Source organism: Strix uralensis, chromosome 15 (assembly GCF_047716275.1).
Source record: "Strix uralensis isolate ZFMK-TIS-50842 chromosome 15, bStrUra1, whole genome shotgun sequence".
NCBI classification, from domain to species: Eukaryota; Metazoa; Chordata; class Aves; order Strigiformes; family Strigidae; genus Strix; species Strix uralensis.
Genome location: NC_133986.1, coordinates 12,777,219 through 12,793,400, shown reverse-complemented (window position 1 = coordinate 12,793,400; position 16,182 = coordinate 12,777,219). Strand labels below are relative to the sequence as shown.

The window sequence follows — 16,182 nt, the reverse complement described above, 5'->3', positions numbered from 1 at the left end:
CAGTAAGGGCTCAACCAGAGCCATCTCAATAACTTTGCAAAAAATCCTTTTAAAATTATTCCCGTAGAAATAAATGCTTTTAAAAACTATTTTTTTTAATTTCCTGCCTCTCTTTCTCACGTCACTACCCGAGGATGTGTGCAGCCTGCAGGGGAGCAGGGTGGGAGGGAGCACGCCGTGTCTCGTCTTAGATAACGCTCTTGGGTTTGTTTGGATCAAGTTGCCTTGGCTATAAAGGTCTCTGACGTGGCCAGGAGGAAAAACTACCCTGGGGAAAGGGGAGAAAAACCTGCTGCCCAAGCCAACAGTGGAAAAATAATTGGGGCTTGAGTGCTCGGTCACTGACAGCCACTTTTGGGGGCTGCTTAAAGTATCTTTTCACCTGCTTTTAGGTCCAAGAAATGCAGCTGCGCCTTTGCTGGGGGGTGGCGGCGGGGGGATGTGACGGGTGGGTGCGCTGAGCCGGGCAGAGGCAACACCTGGCCCCGGTGGGTGCTCGGCCCCCAAACGCAGCGCAGCAACCGGGAGGGAGGCAGCAGTGGCCGCAGCAGCCGGGGACAAGCGGGTCCCACCCCGTGAGCTTGTCGTCGCGAGTGGCCCCTTGCCTGGTTGGAGCTCTGGGTGCCCGTTCCCTCGGGCGAGGGCTCAGCCAGCGCCGCTGGACCGTGCCCACAGGTAATTTTATTCCCTGTTCTGTGCATTAATCAAATACTTTTACAGGCAAGAAGGAAGGGGGATGGAAAACCGGTGTTGCATTTCCCCTCCGCTCTTTCTCTAACCACCCCTGCAATATTTTTTTTCTGCACCCCGCCGGCTATTTACTGCTGCTTAGCAAACCGAGACACAAAGCTGTGCTGCTCTGCGAAGCAAAAACCCAAAGGGCTGCGGAGGCTCGAGCGCTGCCCCGTCTCCCCTCCCGTGGCTCTCGGCCACGCGTGTCCGTCTCTGCGCGCCGAGCGGATGCTGCTGGCCGTGCCAAGGGGCTGAGCTGACACCAGACACGCGGTTTGTGGTTGAGCTGCCGTCGCAGCCAGCACCGAGCCTGGCAGTGGGATTCGCTGTGCGGCAGCGAGCAGAGGGAGGCTGCAAAAGAGACTCCTCTTACCTCCAGATTACTGCAAAGAGAAAAGACTTGTGGCTTAATTTTTTTAAAATTTTTTTTTAATATTTATTTGGAGCAACCCAAGAAGAGGGTTTTCTTTTTTGTGCCGCTGCAGGAGAGGAGAGAAAGAGGAGCTGGAGCATCCCACTGCCATCGCACCATGCCACTCGCCCGCCCTACCCGCCAAATTCCCGAGGCCGCTTGGACCTCGGGCTTCAGGGAGATGACGGAACCCTGGAAAGGGGCCGTCGGCTGCCTCGGCGTGGCTGTCTTCTTCGCCATGACCATCGGCATCATCTCCTGGCAGGCGCTGGAGCAGTCCCCAGAGGAGTGGGTGCTGCGGGGCCGCACCGGCGGGGTGCTGTGGGAGCGCCGGCGGGGTGCCCTGCTGCTGCGGGCACTGCCGGCGGGGCGGATGGTGGCGGTGATCGCGGTGGGTGGCGTGCCGGCTGCCGAACCCCCGCCGCCGCGGGACCGCTGCTGGCATGACCGTGGGCAGTTCTGCTACGCGTGGGAGGAGGACGCCGAGCTCCGACTCTCCCTCGAGCCCCCGCCGGCCCCCGCCACCGAGTGCTACGGCGTCCACTGGACCCCACTGCGCCCCGACGTGATGCTGAAGGTAACGGTGACCCCCGTGCCCGTCTCTGAACCGCGGCGTTTGGGGTCAAACGAGCCATAAGCGGGGAGGATCTGGCCTGAACACACCATTTCCTGGCACAGTTACGGGGTCACACCGTGGCTGGGGCACCCCATCTTCCGAAGCCTCCAGTAGCTGGAGGGTCCCGGGTGGGAGAAGACCTTTTGGAAGCCTCGTGCCCTGATGCTGAGCCTTCAAACCACTGAGGGGCCATGGCCGCCTCCTCCCAGTGCCGCATTGGTAACCCCAGGGTGGGAGAACCGTGTTTATAGAGAGACTGAATAAATAACCACGTAAGATCACAATGTTGGCGAGAAACGCAAGGAGCTCAAAGGTCTCTTCCAGCCATAGACACAATGTGGCAGCTCTCTTGGGATGGGATTAATCTATGTCTGCTGCTGCAAAAATTTATGGGGTTTTTTTTGTATCCTTCCCAGTCTTCTCCCTCAGTTAAATAAAAGCAGACTCTGAAAATGAGCCTTAGGGAGGGGAAGGGAAAAACCCTGTCAGATCGTGATGACCTGTTGTGGGGAACCACTGGGACAGGCACGGAGTGGGATGGGATCCTGCGGGATGGGGAATTTTCCCCTTTAGCTGTAAATCACCTGTTGACATTGTTCTGGGCTGGTGGAAGGTGTTGTCTGAGCACAACCGCTGTGTATGGGGTTGATTTTCCTGCTGACATCAATCTGGGGTGCTTGAGAGAATGAGCAAGACAGAATAAGTTTTTCTCACTTTAAAAAAAAAAAAAAACCAAAACAACAAAAACCCAAACAAAATCAAAACAAACCCAAAAACCAAACTATTAGAAAATACGATCCAGTGAAATTTAAGAGTTAAGAATAGGCTTTTTTTTCCCCCCTTCTTTCCCAGCTGGTGTAACTAGTTCAGCTGACACCTGGTACAGCTATTCTGAGCCTCCAGGGTTTCCACTTTAATAATTTACATCTCCTCTCCCCACCCCTTCGTGAGACTTAACCTCTCTCTGCCCCTGCAGCAGAATCAAGCTCCGGGCTCCAGGAGCACTGCCTGAGCCCTGGGGTCAGGGTCGGGGTGAATAAAACTCGGTTGGGTTGAGCTGGGAGGTCATCGGGTCCCTCTGTGCCTGTCCCAGCCTCCCTGCGCAGCCCCAAATCCCTGAGATTGCGGGGAAGCCCGTCCTCACATGTGAAGTCACGCGGGATGCTAAATCCTGCTGATCCCCTGCTTTGGCAGAAAGGGGAAAGTTTTAGAGGCTTTGAAGCAGAAATTGATGGTTTCTGAAAGGAGGCGGGCCAAGGATGGGGGTGTCCCCCGGGATCAGCGGCTTTTGGAGATGGCTCATTGATTGTTCCGCTGCTCCGTCAGCCCTATGAGAAGTGCCCCAGCACCCCAGCTGGTTTGCTCTCGCTGAGGGAAGCACTTTTTATCATCAGCCCTCTGGGAAGAGGGAGGCTTTGCCTTGGGGGAGAGTGGAAAACCCACAAGTTACCCCGGGGACACTGTGGTGTCCTCAGATGAGTGCTCAGGACGGGGTTAAAATCTCCCTGTGTGCACGCAGCTGGGTAGAGCTGCGAATTTAGGCTGTAAACTCACCCCAGAAACACTGCAGAAAGTAGCTAGGAGGGGTTTCTTTCTTTTTTTTTTTTTTTTAAAAAAAAACCAAACAGTTTTTTCTAAGTTGGGTTTGTGAAAGCGCCATCGCTGCATTTTAAAGCTGCTGCCTTGAATTTTCCACCTCCACCGTCACTCCTGTCCTTCAGCGACAGGCACCTGCAAAGCCTCTTCGCTTAAACAGTTTTCAGCATCTTTTCACCAGCAACTTAAAACCCTGTTAATCTTTGATAATTGTGGTTGGGAGCAGAAATGTAACCAGGTGAGGTCTCCGAGGCGCGGCGTGTTGTGTGCGGGTGTTACCAGGTCACTAGGCTGCTTCACAGCAATTTTATTTTATTTAAGTCCAGCTATCTAAAACTGGCAGCCTTTGGCGGAAGATGTCTTGTGGGTTTTTTATTTTAAAGGAAACCATAGTTTTTAAGCTATAGAGTTTGTCTTCCTGCGGTGGGATGTTTATATTCCTTCACCTTGCTGAATGTTGAAAGCAGACATGTGAGGGGAAAACTTGTTGGTTTTGGCTTTAATTAGCCTTTAATTAGCAAATTAAGGCATATTTTTGTTTTTTGAGGTAAACAAACCATGATTCTTGCTGCAATTTTTTTTCTCTTCCTACTCTTACACCATTTGGTGACTTTCATAAACTGCAGGCTGAGGAATCAAGCAGTTAGGCAGAATTTCAGCATGTTTTGGTACCTGGAAGCCCAACTCTTGTTCTTGCAGAACAAAACCTTAAAGCCAAGTATCTTCTCCTGGGTTAGATGTGGAAAGCAGAATGAGCACCTGCTGCTTTTTGCATAAAACACCTAAATCTCATGGGGTTGGGGTTTTTTCTTCCTGGGAAAAGACCTGTCCCATGGCTCCTCTGACAACACTGGAGCAACACGCAGGGGTTTTGCCTCTCTGAGTGCAGCTACTCGCGTGTTCATCCTCACCCCGAGGCGCTTCCCCCCACCTGAGGACGCTCTCTTGGCTGCAGGATTGCTTCTCCATGGCCAACATCTCCTGGTATGGAGGGGCGAGCGTCCGTGCCCAGCGCTGGCCACTCAACGGCGCCGAGAGCCCCGCGCAGCCCTTCGTTAGCGGTGACTTCGGCAAAAATCCTGCTGGCTACGGGCCTGTTCTGGAGAGATACTTTTTAGGCTCCACAGGTAATCTCATCCTTCCCTGTCCAGGTCCTGTTGCTTTAACCCCTGTGTTTCTCCATCCCTCTCCTCATCTATAAAGCAACTAGTTTAAGAGCAGGGTAGATGTCTCTGAGATTAAAATATCCTGCAAATGGAATGGCAGGTGGTGGCAGGACACAAGGGATGGACCCCACACTGCCTCACCCCCGTGGAAAAAGCCGTGATATCAAATCTCACCCCACCTAAGCTGCATTCACAAGTCGCTGCCTGAGAGGATGGGGTTGGCCCAAGTCACCCTGGGGAAATCCCACGCTCTTGGTGTGTGTTTTTTATTTTTTAAGCAGAGATCTGTGTCCACTGCTGTATCCTCCAGCTCCACTCGAGTGGCTTCACCCTAAGCTCCCGGGTCCCTGACACTGCTATGGGATGCTGGATGCATGAGTTTAGTTGCTGTTGACATTTTGGGGTGGATATTTGGATTATTCTGCAGAACGCCAAACTTCAGATATTCCCCCAAATTAATCAATGGGTCTGCAACTGCCCTGAATTGATGAAGCTGAAGCAGCTGCCTAAGCTGAATGCAGAGTAAAAAGGCAAGAAATGGAGCAAATCCATCCCCTGAAAGGCATTTTGGAGGTTAAAAGGGAAGAGCAGAAGCAGAGAGCGGGGATTTGTTTGCAGGGCCAGATCTGTGGCTGGGATCAATCCGGGAGCTCCTGGTACCAGTTAGGCTCTGCCCCGTGCATCCCCATCCCTGTGGCCACCAGTGTGGGGACCGAGAGGAGCCGGGCGCTTGCTGAGACATCATTCTCCTCTTCCCTTCCCAAAGGAGTGACGGTGACGGTGGCGCCCGATGTGCCCCTCGTCCTCTCCCTGGAGAGTGATAGGCATTTCTGCCTGCAAACACCGGCGGGAAGCGACGCCGTGTCCCTGAGCTACCTCCTCTGTGTCAGCCCGGACATCGTGGCCGCCCACCGGCATGTGGGCAGCCAGCTTGCGGGGCAGGCGCGGGCACTGCCAGATACGGCCCTCCTGGGGTAAGGTGCTCCTTCCCTCCCAACTACCAGCATGTTTTCCAAGCCTTTGTCCCTGTTACTGCCCCGAGCACCTCGTGCCGGCACAAGGCGTGACCCCCCCGCCCCGGCTCTTCCCACCACGCAGGTCTCCGATCTGGCGGTATTACGGCCCGGCGGGTTCGGCTGCCAAAATAAAACGAGGTCTGAGGTCACTGGCCAAGAAACTGAAGCGGCATCATCTTCAGGAGGGCGTCCTGGCACTGGGGGAAAGCAGCACGGCCATCCTCGCCGCCGCAGTACGTACCGTCCTGCCAGCCCTCGGGCTCGAAAGGCAAATGGAGAGTGGCCACGGGCCCTGCTCTCAACACCTTTAAACCCCTGCATGTAAAACACCAACAAACCTGTTTTGTGGGGTGGGGGATCCCACAGAAGGGATGCTCGTTTGGAGTCTCACCTCACACAGGCAGTGACACTGAGCAGCTGGTGCTCCATGGCTTTGCCTCTCCTACAAAACACCTTCTTCCGCCCTTGCCTCCTCACAGGACCACATGCCCTCAGAGCGGAGGAAGAGGCACAACTCGGCCCGTGCCTGGGACCCTTCCCTGATTGAGCCGCTGCAGCTCTCCATCACGCTGTCCCCGTACACCAGCATCGCCTCCCCGCTCTTCCTGCGCTGGCTGCGGGACGGCCAGGCGGCGAGCTACTGCCTGAGCCTGCAGCCCCGCTTCGGGGACTGCTCGGTACGAGACCCTCCGTCAACCCCCCAACCTGCTGCTCAGCCTAAAATTGAAATTAAAGCTGAGCACGTACCCGCAGAGGGGGATGACCTGATCCTCCTGTGCTGGGGGCAAGCCCCACGGGTGTGAAGCAATGCCTGGGGGAGCAGCTTTTCTCCTGTTTCGTAAGGAAGCAGCGTTTAATTTCATTCAAATTTCCACTTCTAAAAGATACTTTTAAAAGCTGCCAGCATTCAGAAAATCCCCCCAAGCCCCTTTTTTTGCAGTCGTTCCAACGGTATGCCAATTTGCCATTAACTGAGGGATTTTTGGGGGGGCTGAGAGAGAGTTTCCACCTTCATGTGCTGTACTGCGATGGTGCAAACTGCAGTAGGGTGGGATAAGGGGAGAGCAGGCATCCTCCTGGGCTTGGCGGGATATTTTCTGGGTTCAGCAGAACCTCTCCCCCTCTGCCACAGGTCCCGCTGCTGACCACGTGGAAGGGGCGGCTTTGCGCCCGCCTGAACGTCACCAGCGAGCTGGCGCTGAGCTGGTACCTAGCGCGGGCCCAACGCCTGCGGCAGGCGCTGGGAGCTGCGTACGTGGTCTTCGAGGGCGCCGAGGGTAACGTCTTCCTGGAGCGAGCTGTCCCACCTCCCGCCGAGCTGGCGGGCGACCGATACACCGCGGCACTGGCGGCGGCGCTGGCAGCGCTGGGAAATGCCACCATCATCAGCGCCGGTGCTGGGTGGGTACCGAGGAGAAGATGCTTTGCTGGAGCTGGTGCCTGTGTGAGCTGCTCAGGAGGGGATTGAGGTGATGCTGTAAATATGCCCTTGGGGTGCTAAGACACTGCTCAGCACCCAGGGGAGCAGTGTGGAGGTGGTCTAGGGCAATACATAGGGAGGGGTTACTCTTCCTCTCTCTTTCGGAGCATTTTAATTATTTTTTTTTTAATGTCTCGGAGCGTAAAAATGCTTAAATGTATTAATGCCAGATGCAATAAAAATGCATCTTGTTGTTTATGGCCATTCAAGCTTCAGGTCGCTGCATCCTCTGCAGGAGGGAGGGGATGAACCCCAGAGTCTTGGCCAAATCCCTGTGTTGGTAATTGTGGTGTCAAACGGCTGCAGTTTTCTGCCTTTTCCTCCTTGCATAGCCTGCAACAGAGTGGGTTTATTAATTAGCAGCTGTAACATGCCTTGAGACCATTTGGTTAAAGGCACTGAAAACTATTTACTTTTCTTTTTTCCCATTATTTTTGTGTGGCAGATGCAAAGGGCTATGCAGGCTGTTTGCAAAATGACTTATTTCATGTCGTGGATGAGGCATTGATGGTAAATTGCATGAGAAATTAGTTCATTTTCAAAGAAAAAGCAAAGTTTCACATGCTGAGGTGGCGATGGGCTCTTACTCAGCCATCTGTGAAACCCGAGTGGTGGAAATAGTCCCTCTTCTAACCACTTCTTAGTCTGTCCACGATCGTACCTTTCCTGGTGGGCAGTTTCCATACCAGAAGAGTTTCATAACCCATCACATCAGCTTTACCACCTCCTAAGATGAAAAAGTGTCCCTGGGAGACCTTTGGGGAGTCAGCAAGTGGGTGGGAGGTTGAGGAGGAAACCAAACTCTAGGAGGAAGCAGACTCAGACCAAAAATCCCCCTTTGGTTAGATGAGCTCGACACAATTTTTCAAGCCAAAGTTCATCATGAAGGTCCAGATCTGACCCTTTTTGGACACCAGAAACAGTCTCCCATGCTGGGCTGCTTGATGACATGACCCCTTGCGCCACCAAGTAAACCCAAGACATAGAAATGCTACTGAAAAAAAAATTTAAAAAAAACAAACCATGGGGAAAATAATGTTTTCCTCTGCCAGATAGATGAAGCTGCTGTCAGGAATGACAGCTGCTCGGCGTGAAACACGAGCACAAACGAAAGCCAGGAGGAGAAATCCTCCCTGCATGACGTGTCTCACAGGCCACCTGCGTCGCAAGGAGGTTGGTGGTTTGGGGGACCATGTGGCCGGGGCTGAGGGGGTGGCTGGGCTACCCCCGCTGGCCTCTTGGGTTTTGGTGAGCGTATTCCCACCAGGGTCGGTGTTGCCATATGAGAAGCAGCAAGATGATGGCTACAGCCCAGAGTGTGGCTGTGCTACCATCAAGGTGAGCCACCTAACTGTGGTCCTTGTGAGAGCAAGTGATGAGAAGAAAAGCCTTGAATAGGGGATTTGGGGAGGGGGAGGAGGACTGGGGTTGACAAAGGCAGCAAGGCAGGTGCAGTGGGTGGGAGTGGTGTGGGGGAGTGCTGATTTCCCTCCAACAGAGATGCCAAGTCGTTGGAGAAACCCATATCTGACCGCAGCAACAGAGCGTTTTGAGACCTGCGAGCCATCTAAAGATGTTGGGTTTGTGCTTGTTTCCCCCAGATCCAGTCACCTCCCGTTCTTTGTCCAGATGAGCCCGTTGCACTCGGACTGGAGTCACGCGGGGCTGAAGGGGCTTATTCCCTCCGTGCTGCACTACAGCCTCTTGGGCTACAACTTCTTCATCCCTGATGCAGTAGGTAATCATTTCTTTTCTGCCTTTTCCCCTATTTCTGGCTTTGCTGCAGAGGGTTTTGCAGCAGTTGCTCAGGCAAGAGGAGCTCAGGAGGTATGTTTGCAGCACCTGGCTTAGGTGGGCTGTAGGAAGGCTCAAAGCGCTTTGTTCCTGGTACCCAAATTTCTGCCACACTGACTTGATTGGGTTGAATGTTACTAGGGAATCGGCTGAGGAATTGAAAACAAAAAAACATGTTGTAAATTTTAATAGGCGGCCCCAGAAGCAGGCAGGTCTCTGGGGATGCGCTTCACAGAGCTCCTTGGCCACAGGGGGAGGGCAGCCTGCCACCTCCCATGGCTTTGCTGGAGCTAAAACCCACCCGGCAAAGGCAAGGAGGGGGCCCACAGCCAGGAAACCACACACCCAGGCTCCTGGCTGGGAAAGAGATGTTCCTAAAACACCAGCAGCCCTGCTCCAAGTTCGCATTTCTGCTCCAAAGCACAATGGCTTGAGAAATCCTGAAATAAAAACATTATAAAAGTTGAGAAACAATCCTTTGATTGGGGTTAAGCAGCTCATTTTTCCTCTCTTCTTGGAGGTGACCAGGTTATTTGTGTTTAAAACATGCCCCAAACAGGCAGAGGCTGCAGGTGAAGTGTCGGACTGCAGAGACAGCCCTGAAAAAGGGGGTTGTTGGGCAATTTTTCAATTTGGCCTCTATTTTTAGCTGGTTTTCTTTAGAAAACAAGGCTGAGGCAATCACAGCGTACCAGTTCCCTTCCCAAAGAGACGCTGAACCCATTGGTCGTGGCATTTGGTGCTGGGGCTGTGGCCCATCGGGTTGTGTCACCACAGCTCGAGGCCACTCCAAATGGGAAAAGCCTCTGGATCAAACGGGGCTTTGGCTGGTTTGGGTGAGCCCTTGGCATTGGGGTTCTTGTGCCATTTCTGGGGGAAGCTGTGCCAGATTTTGAGCAATGGCTCCTAAGGACGCTCCAGCCCTAAGGGCTTCGTTTCCCTTTCCCTTTCCCTGTCCCATCCCATCCTCTCCTGTCCTTCCCAAGAGCCTCTCTGGTGTTTCAGAGGGGAACTGGAATCCCCTTCCACTACATGTTTCTGATTAATTAGTTAGCAATAATCTGCTTCTCCACCACTTTTCACTATGAATTTGAAGGGATGAAAATTACAGGAGTATTTTCCCGTGATGCTTCATCTTTGCACATCAAAGCAGCAGGAAAATCCAGCATTTTCCTAATGCTTTGCTTTGCAGGAGACAAATCCGTTTTTACAACGTTCTGCTAAAATTTAGAAACTCCTGAGACATCATCGCCAGCACATCTGGTCCTAAAAGGGCCAGGGGTAGATGTCTGATCCACATTTGCCGATGGCACTCGAGGAATAAAAACATGGGTGGGGAGGATTCAGCTCCTCTGGCAATGGGGTGAGGTGTCCTGCCCGCACAGAGAGCGGGTCGTCTGGGACTTCTCCCACCATGAGACGCCCCTGAGCAGCTTCACTCAGTTCCTTGTCCCCGGCAGGAGGGAGCCTGGCTGGTGACACCCCAGGGGACCCGGAGCTGTACGTGCGGTGGCTGCAGATCGTGACCTTCCTCCCTGTGATGGCCTTCGGCACGCCGCCCTGGCTCTGCTGCGACGCCTGGGTACGTGCCCCTGTGCCCCGCTGAGGAGGACACCGTTCCTCATATGACAAACGCCCCCAAAAGCTGTTAAGGTCCTTACTGGGGGAAGCTGAGGCTAAAAATCACTGTCCTCTTCTTGCTACCCCCAAAATCCTGCGCTCTGCCCCAGCACCCAGATCACTGTATGCGCTCAGCAGTATTTTTGCTGCAAAATTAAGGTGAGTTTTTTGTGGCTTTATACTTCGTGGCTCTGTGCAACCATGGGGCTGGTATCTGCAATGTCTGTAGAATTGATGGTAATCATCATGTGTGTCTCCCTCCCTTTTGCTGCTGGAGTTGTTTAATTCTAGTTTGATCAAATAGTTAATGTTTACAGTAGGACGAAACCTGCAGATTCATATTCAAGATCTTTTTAAACAGTTGGAGGCGTTTTTCCCAGGGATGTCCCCTTTAGGGCAATAAAAGGGGAGCGCAAGTCTTAAAACTGGGGGCACAGGGGGAAACATCATTAAATGTCTTTGCCAGCAGCAAAAGAGTTCGTTGCTTTGGTTAGACACGAACACCCCAGCGGATCTCACCTGCCAGCCGCTGTACCCGGCTTTCGCACCTGAATGGGAATAAATCTGCTGTATCAGCCCTGTTTGCACCTTGTTAGCTGCCATTACTTGATCAGCACGTTGCAATTTGGTAATCTCTCTTCCCAAGGGAATATATATATATGTATTTTATTTTTTCTTCTGCTTGCTTTGCTGTTTATTGGATGAAGGACTTGTCATGGGTTTCTTTTTCTTCCCCCACCCTGAAGGTCCTGAACCTCACCCGGCAATGCATACAGAGGCACCGGGATTTCGTTGTGCCACTCCTCCTAAAATACAGCGAGGAATGGCTCCGTTCCGGGTATCCCATCTTCCGGCCGGCGTGGTGGCTCAGCCCCACGGATCCAACCGCTTTTACCGTAGAGGATGAATTTCTCATTGGAGATGAGGTAGGAAATGCGGGGACTGAATGTGCCCCCCAGGGGTAACTGGGGGCAATAAGGTGCCCCCTGCGCTCGCCCATCTGCCCTTCTGCATCCTGCCTGAATACAGTGCTCGTACAGAGGTGGTGTGAAAGCAAAGCACTGAGGGGACCCTGCTGGCTCTGCCAGATTTGCCATTTAGAGAAGACGCCTCCTGATGATCAGCACTGCTCCTTTCCCCCCTCTTTTCAGGCTGTTAATCCCATTATGTGGAGCTCCAGCCCACAATAACCAAGAAGCAGCACAACATGCAGCTCCCTGGTCCTCTCAGGGAGATCCTCATGCTACATTTTGGGGTCTTTCGATCCAAATCAAATGCAACCCAGAACAGATGGGGACCATCAGAGGACAGACCCTGGGGCCCAAATTTAGGCTCACATCCATTTCCCAGCTGAGCTCGCCCATCCACACACTGCCTATGGGACTTACTCACTGGAATCCGTATTTTCCTCCCTGGCAGCTCCACTGAGAACTTACTTAGCACAGGCAAGTTCTGCAAATGGAGCCCATCAGATCTGAGCCCATCAGATTTATAAGGCCACAGCAAGTTAGGTGCATGCTATCAAGTTCTCTGTGGCACATTAAGATGGATTGATGCTTTTATCCATTTTTCAAGTGGAGATTTAAACATGGCTGGCATCTGCTTCCCCAGAGTTTTCCCCTGCTTGTTCAGATTTCAGAGGTTTCATGCTGCAAACACTCCTTGCAGGTCTGGTGTTTTCACACTTTGGGCATGGCTTGTAGTGGGGAGTCTCTCGTTTCAGATGTGTCCCTCTCATCCTACCACAGCTCGCAAAGTCTTTTAGCACATAGACGGCACAATGTTTGATGTGATGGATGGTTGCTTTAAATCAAAAAGGTCTTGGAAAGGCAATTCAGGCCTTCTGAAGAAGACTTTTCTTAAAGCTGTGCTTCATCCTCCCATTTTTGTAAGGAGACATTTTATTTCATGCGGTGGCATCACTTTATCTTTGTCCCTCCTGCTCTGCCTGGGTGCAGGGTCCCAGCAGCTCAAGATTTTGGCAGTTTCTACAGGGTTTTTTTTTTTTTTTGATTAAAAGCATAATTCTCAGGTCATACTATTGCACCCATTTTGCAGCAACATGTCAGGCTGTCTTTACAGGGGGATGCTGCTAATCATGGGGACATCGTCTTCCTGAAAAAAAAAAACTCTCAAACCCAAAAGCAAAGCTCAGTTTGTTTCTTGTTTTAATAGAAAAGCAGCTTGTGCTGCAGAGTTCTCTTTTTAGGCCCTGTTTGCAGCCTCCAACAGACATTGCAATACCTGATTTCCAAGCTTGACTTTCTGGCCACAGATCCTGTGGATTCAGTTCAGAGTTGTGTTTTTTAAGGGAAATTTTCACTGCAGGACATTACTTTCGAAGAAGCAGCTGAAAGGCGTTTTAGCAGAGAGCTCAGAGAATCTGGTGGGAAGGTTTTAAAACACAAACCCTTGGCACAGATGACTTTGAGACCAGCGCTGTGCAAGCACAGAGGCTGGAGGGAGCCGAAGCATTTCTGCTGTCCCCGCGGGCTGTAGAGCACACGCTGGGGCAGGAGCGGTGGCATTAGTTATACCTGTGAGCAAGCTAAAGCCTAATTCCTGCCCCCAAAAGCTCTCAAACTGAAAAATCCCTGATGCAGTTGAATCAGCCAGGGCAGAAACATGGCCTGCGTTAGTGAGGTGAGATGCCCAGTAAAATACTGCAAACTCAGGGAGAAAACAAAAGGTGGGAGCAGCTTTAGCCCTCTCTTCCAGGAGGTGCAAAGCTTTGGCTTGGCTGAAAGCTCCTAAACTATGGTAAAATGTGATGTCTGCTCCATAAACTTTTCGGGGCCAAGCATTTCTGATAAAGCATGATGTGAATCTGGCAAAAAGCTTGCCTGATTTTTTTAATTACTTGTTGCTTTTTTTTCCAAAAGAGCATGAGCTTGTGGCAGGAGAGCCCAGACAGGGGATGTTTTGACTGGTTTTTGGAAGCTGGAAGAGTAGAAATGCACTCCAAAACCGGCTTTGGTGCAATTTGGACTGTCGTTAATAATAAACTACTGGAAAATACACAGGGTAGCTCTGTCTTGGTGTGGTCTGAGGCAGAACTAAGTGTTAGGACGCTGGGATAAAGCTTTGGGGCATCATCCCTCAGTGCAAGCAGCGGCTGTGGGGTGCTGATCAACATGGCTTTGTGCTATGGCTGAAGCCCTCCCGCTTCTGAGTTGCACCCCAGGCTTTTCTGGGGGTAACTCTGGGCTGGAAGGGATAGCCCTGCTTTGAAATCTGTTTTTCAAGCTGGGATTTGTCCATTCATTGCTTCCAGATCTCGTTCACCCGGATCTCTTGGCAGTGCACGTTCAGCCTGAATCAGGCTGGATGATGTATCTGTCAAATTAGCAAGAGTGCTCAATAAGCTTTTCTGCCAGATTTTTGCTGACTACAAAGGGAAACAAATACCTGACCCCTTCGAGCAGACGGGACAGCGATGCCTTTGGGCTTCTGCAAGTGCTTTTGGGATGCTGTGGTGTGGGACTGCAGTGGTCAGGGTGGTTTTGATCCTTGACTAAAGGTCTCAAAACTGGATTTAACACTGCACAGCCATATTCCAGCACTGCTTGTGAGCCAATTTCCACTACTGGGGAAGGGAATTGGAGCTGACTGCTGTTGAATCCTTCCAACAGAGCATGTTGAAATGTAACAGCACGGAGACAAGTTGCACTGATTTGGCAAAAAAAATACTGTTGTGTGCTGGTTTGTGGCTTCGATGCAGCATTGCTGCTTGTCAGTGCCATCTGCCTGGCGAAAGCGGATGCTGCAAGAGGCGGGGAAGCCAGGTCTTGCTGCCAAATATATTTATAAAGGCCAGGAGGGTCCAAAAGTGCCCCCCAAAGTGTGCCAACACTGTGATATCTCCCTGGGACGATGCTGCCGTGCGGCTCAAGGAGCATCACGAGGGGGTGCAGGGATGAATCCCCAGCAGTTGACCAGGACCTCCAAAAACGGGATTTAAGGACTGATCCATAAATTTCATACCCAGTTTTCACTATTCAGGAAGAACAGATTTCTGATGTTTTTTTCTGTTCAGGTCTCCCAGATTATGAGCTGGATCGACTCTAGGGGCTACTGCAGGCAGGGATGATCCCAGTCCCAGGCAACAAATGGCCACTGCATCATCTTTTCTCATCATCTCTGTGATTGTTTGCTTCTCCCTTCAGCCTCGTGGTTTGCTGCGCACAGGTAGCAGGATGTCCTGGCTAATCCTCCGTGTGCTAAATGTCTTTTTTTTTTTTTTTCCTTTCACTGCAGGTCCTGGTTGCCCCAATAACAGAAAAAGGGCAAACATGGCGAGATATCTACCTACCTGGAGAAGGGCACCTATGGATGGACACCAACACCGCCCGTGTCTTTGACGGAGGCACCGTGCTCAGGAATTACTCCGCCAGCCTTGCAGAGGTCCCGGTTTTTGTGAAGACCTCCTAAACCCCCAGGCTGCCACAGCTTTGGGACAGTTGACCTCTTTCAGAGCAACACTGGCCAAATGTGGTCGCTCTTCCTTAAGACTATTTGAGCCTCTTTGCACTTTTCCAAGAACCCTTTTTTTAATTATTATTTCCACAGAAAATGTTTGAATCATTTGTTATTCGCTGTTATTCCAAGGCGGCGGAAATGCGCCTTTGGCACAAACACCCCTCCAGACAGAACGCTGACCTGTATCTTTCCAGGGCTGTCCCAGTGGAGAGGGAGGGAGGGAGAGAGAGGGAGAGGGTGTGTGTGTGTGTTTGTTTGTTTAGGTGGGCGCATCCAGCATTTCCAGGTCCCTGGCACCACCTTGAAAGGTGCTTCCCCAGCCAGAGAGTGGATTCTCCAGAACAGGAGACAAAGGAACATCAGCTTATACCAGAGGGGAGGTTTTGCAGTTACGGAAATAGGTATAGACAGGGAAAACACACCATGACAGCTTTATTCATGCGTATGGGTATCAGACGTGCACAGCGGTACCCACTTCTCGCTGACGCAGGGAAGTCCTGGGTAGCAAGAGCCTGACTTTGAGGCTAATCGGAAAATGAGGTGAATGAGGCCGGGGACACCGGGGCCCCAGGGCCAGTCCATCTGTGCTGGAGCCCTGCCCTGCCTTGCCCCAGGGAGGTACCCAGGTCCCCCTGGGGGCGCAGGGCAGCCTCGCAGCAGCCTGACATTGCTCTGGTGCTGTCACACGCTGCCACCATCTCCAGAACCGCCGAGCTCTGGAGTGAGTGGAACAGGGCTGCTGTTTATTTACATGAGTTTTGCACCGCACTTAGCGAGAGGTTCCTTTAGCTCATTTTGTGCCCCTTGTCTCTTGTCCTGTCACTGGATACCCCGAGAAGCGACGTGAGCCCCTCTGCCCCCACAGGCCTTTTATGAAAAGGACCCTGATCGGGGCAGAAGGGAGCGGATTTCTCAAAGGCCGGAGGATGGAATGGTACAAAGGCTCTTACGTCTTCAGCCACCGGGACACAACCCCTGCCAGAATATTGGAATAAAGGTTGGGGGGAAGAATTCCTTCCCCTGGATAGTGGATTAAATGGACAAACTTTCTTCTACAGTGCTCCCTCCTCATTTACAGTTAGGGAAAAACAGGAAGGCATGTTAAGAGACCAATAAATCAGAAGGGTGAGAGGAATCTGCCCAGAGCAGGGCCTTGGGCTGAGCAGGCCCATGCTCAGCAGGTCTGGGGAAGGGCCTGTAGCGGGCTCACAGCACCCCGCAGCCTGGCCCTGCTGTGGCCTACCGAGCTGCCTCCTCAGGAAACGGCTGCC

The 16,182-nt window shown here is 52.1% G+C and overlaps 1 protein-coding gene across 2 annotated transcripts; it reads left to right on the top strand.

Moving 5' to 3' along the window:
• Nucleotides 1-568: 568 nt before the first annotated feature.
• On the top strand, nt 569-15,016 carry LOC141950188 (SITS-binding protein-like). 2 transcript variants are annotated; one of them, XM_074884689.1, is made up of 11 exons: nt 569-675; nt 833-1,721; nt 4,312-4,483; nt 5,289-5,496; nt 5,621-5,771; nt 6,018-6,215; nt 6,671-6,939; nt 8,620-8,756; nt 10,273-10,394; nt 11,179-11,358; nt 14,690-15,016. In XM_074884689.1, the coding sequence occupies exons 2-11, from the start codon at nt 1,263-1,265 to the stop codon at nt 14,861-14,863; spliced, it is 2,070 nt and encodes a 689-aa protein (XP_074740790.1). In that variant the 5' UTR covers nt 569-675; nt 833-1,262; the 3' UTR covers nt 14,864-15,016. The 2 variants fall into 2 exon arrangements, with proteins under 2 accessions (XP_074740790.1, XP_074740789.1); XM_074884688.1 differs by lacking the exon at nt 569-675 and having other exon boundaries at nt 786-1,721.
• Nucleotides 15,017-16,182: the final 1,166 nt, after the last annotated feature.

Bases quoted from the DNA above. Each gene is read 5' to 3' on its own strand.
- LOC141950188 (XM_074884689.1), top strand. From the start codon at position 1,263: ATGCCACTCGCCCGCCCTACCCGCCAAATTCCCGAGGCCGCTTGGACC. The intron at 6,940-8,619 runs GTGGGTACCGAG...TGTTTCCCCCAG, and splicing joins ATCATCAGCGCCGGTGCTGG to ATCCAGTCACCTCCCGTTCT. The intron at 11,359-14,689 runs GTAGGAAATGCG...CTTTCACTGCAG, and splicing joins AATTTCTCATTGGAGATGAG to GTCCTGGTTGCCCCAATAAC.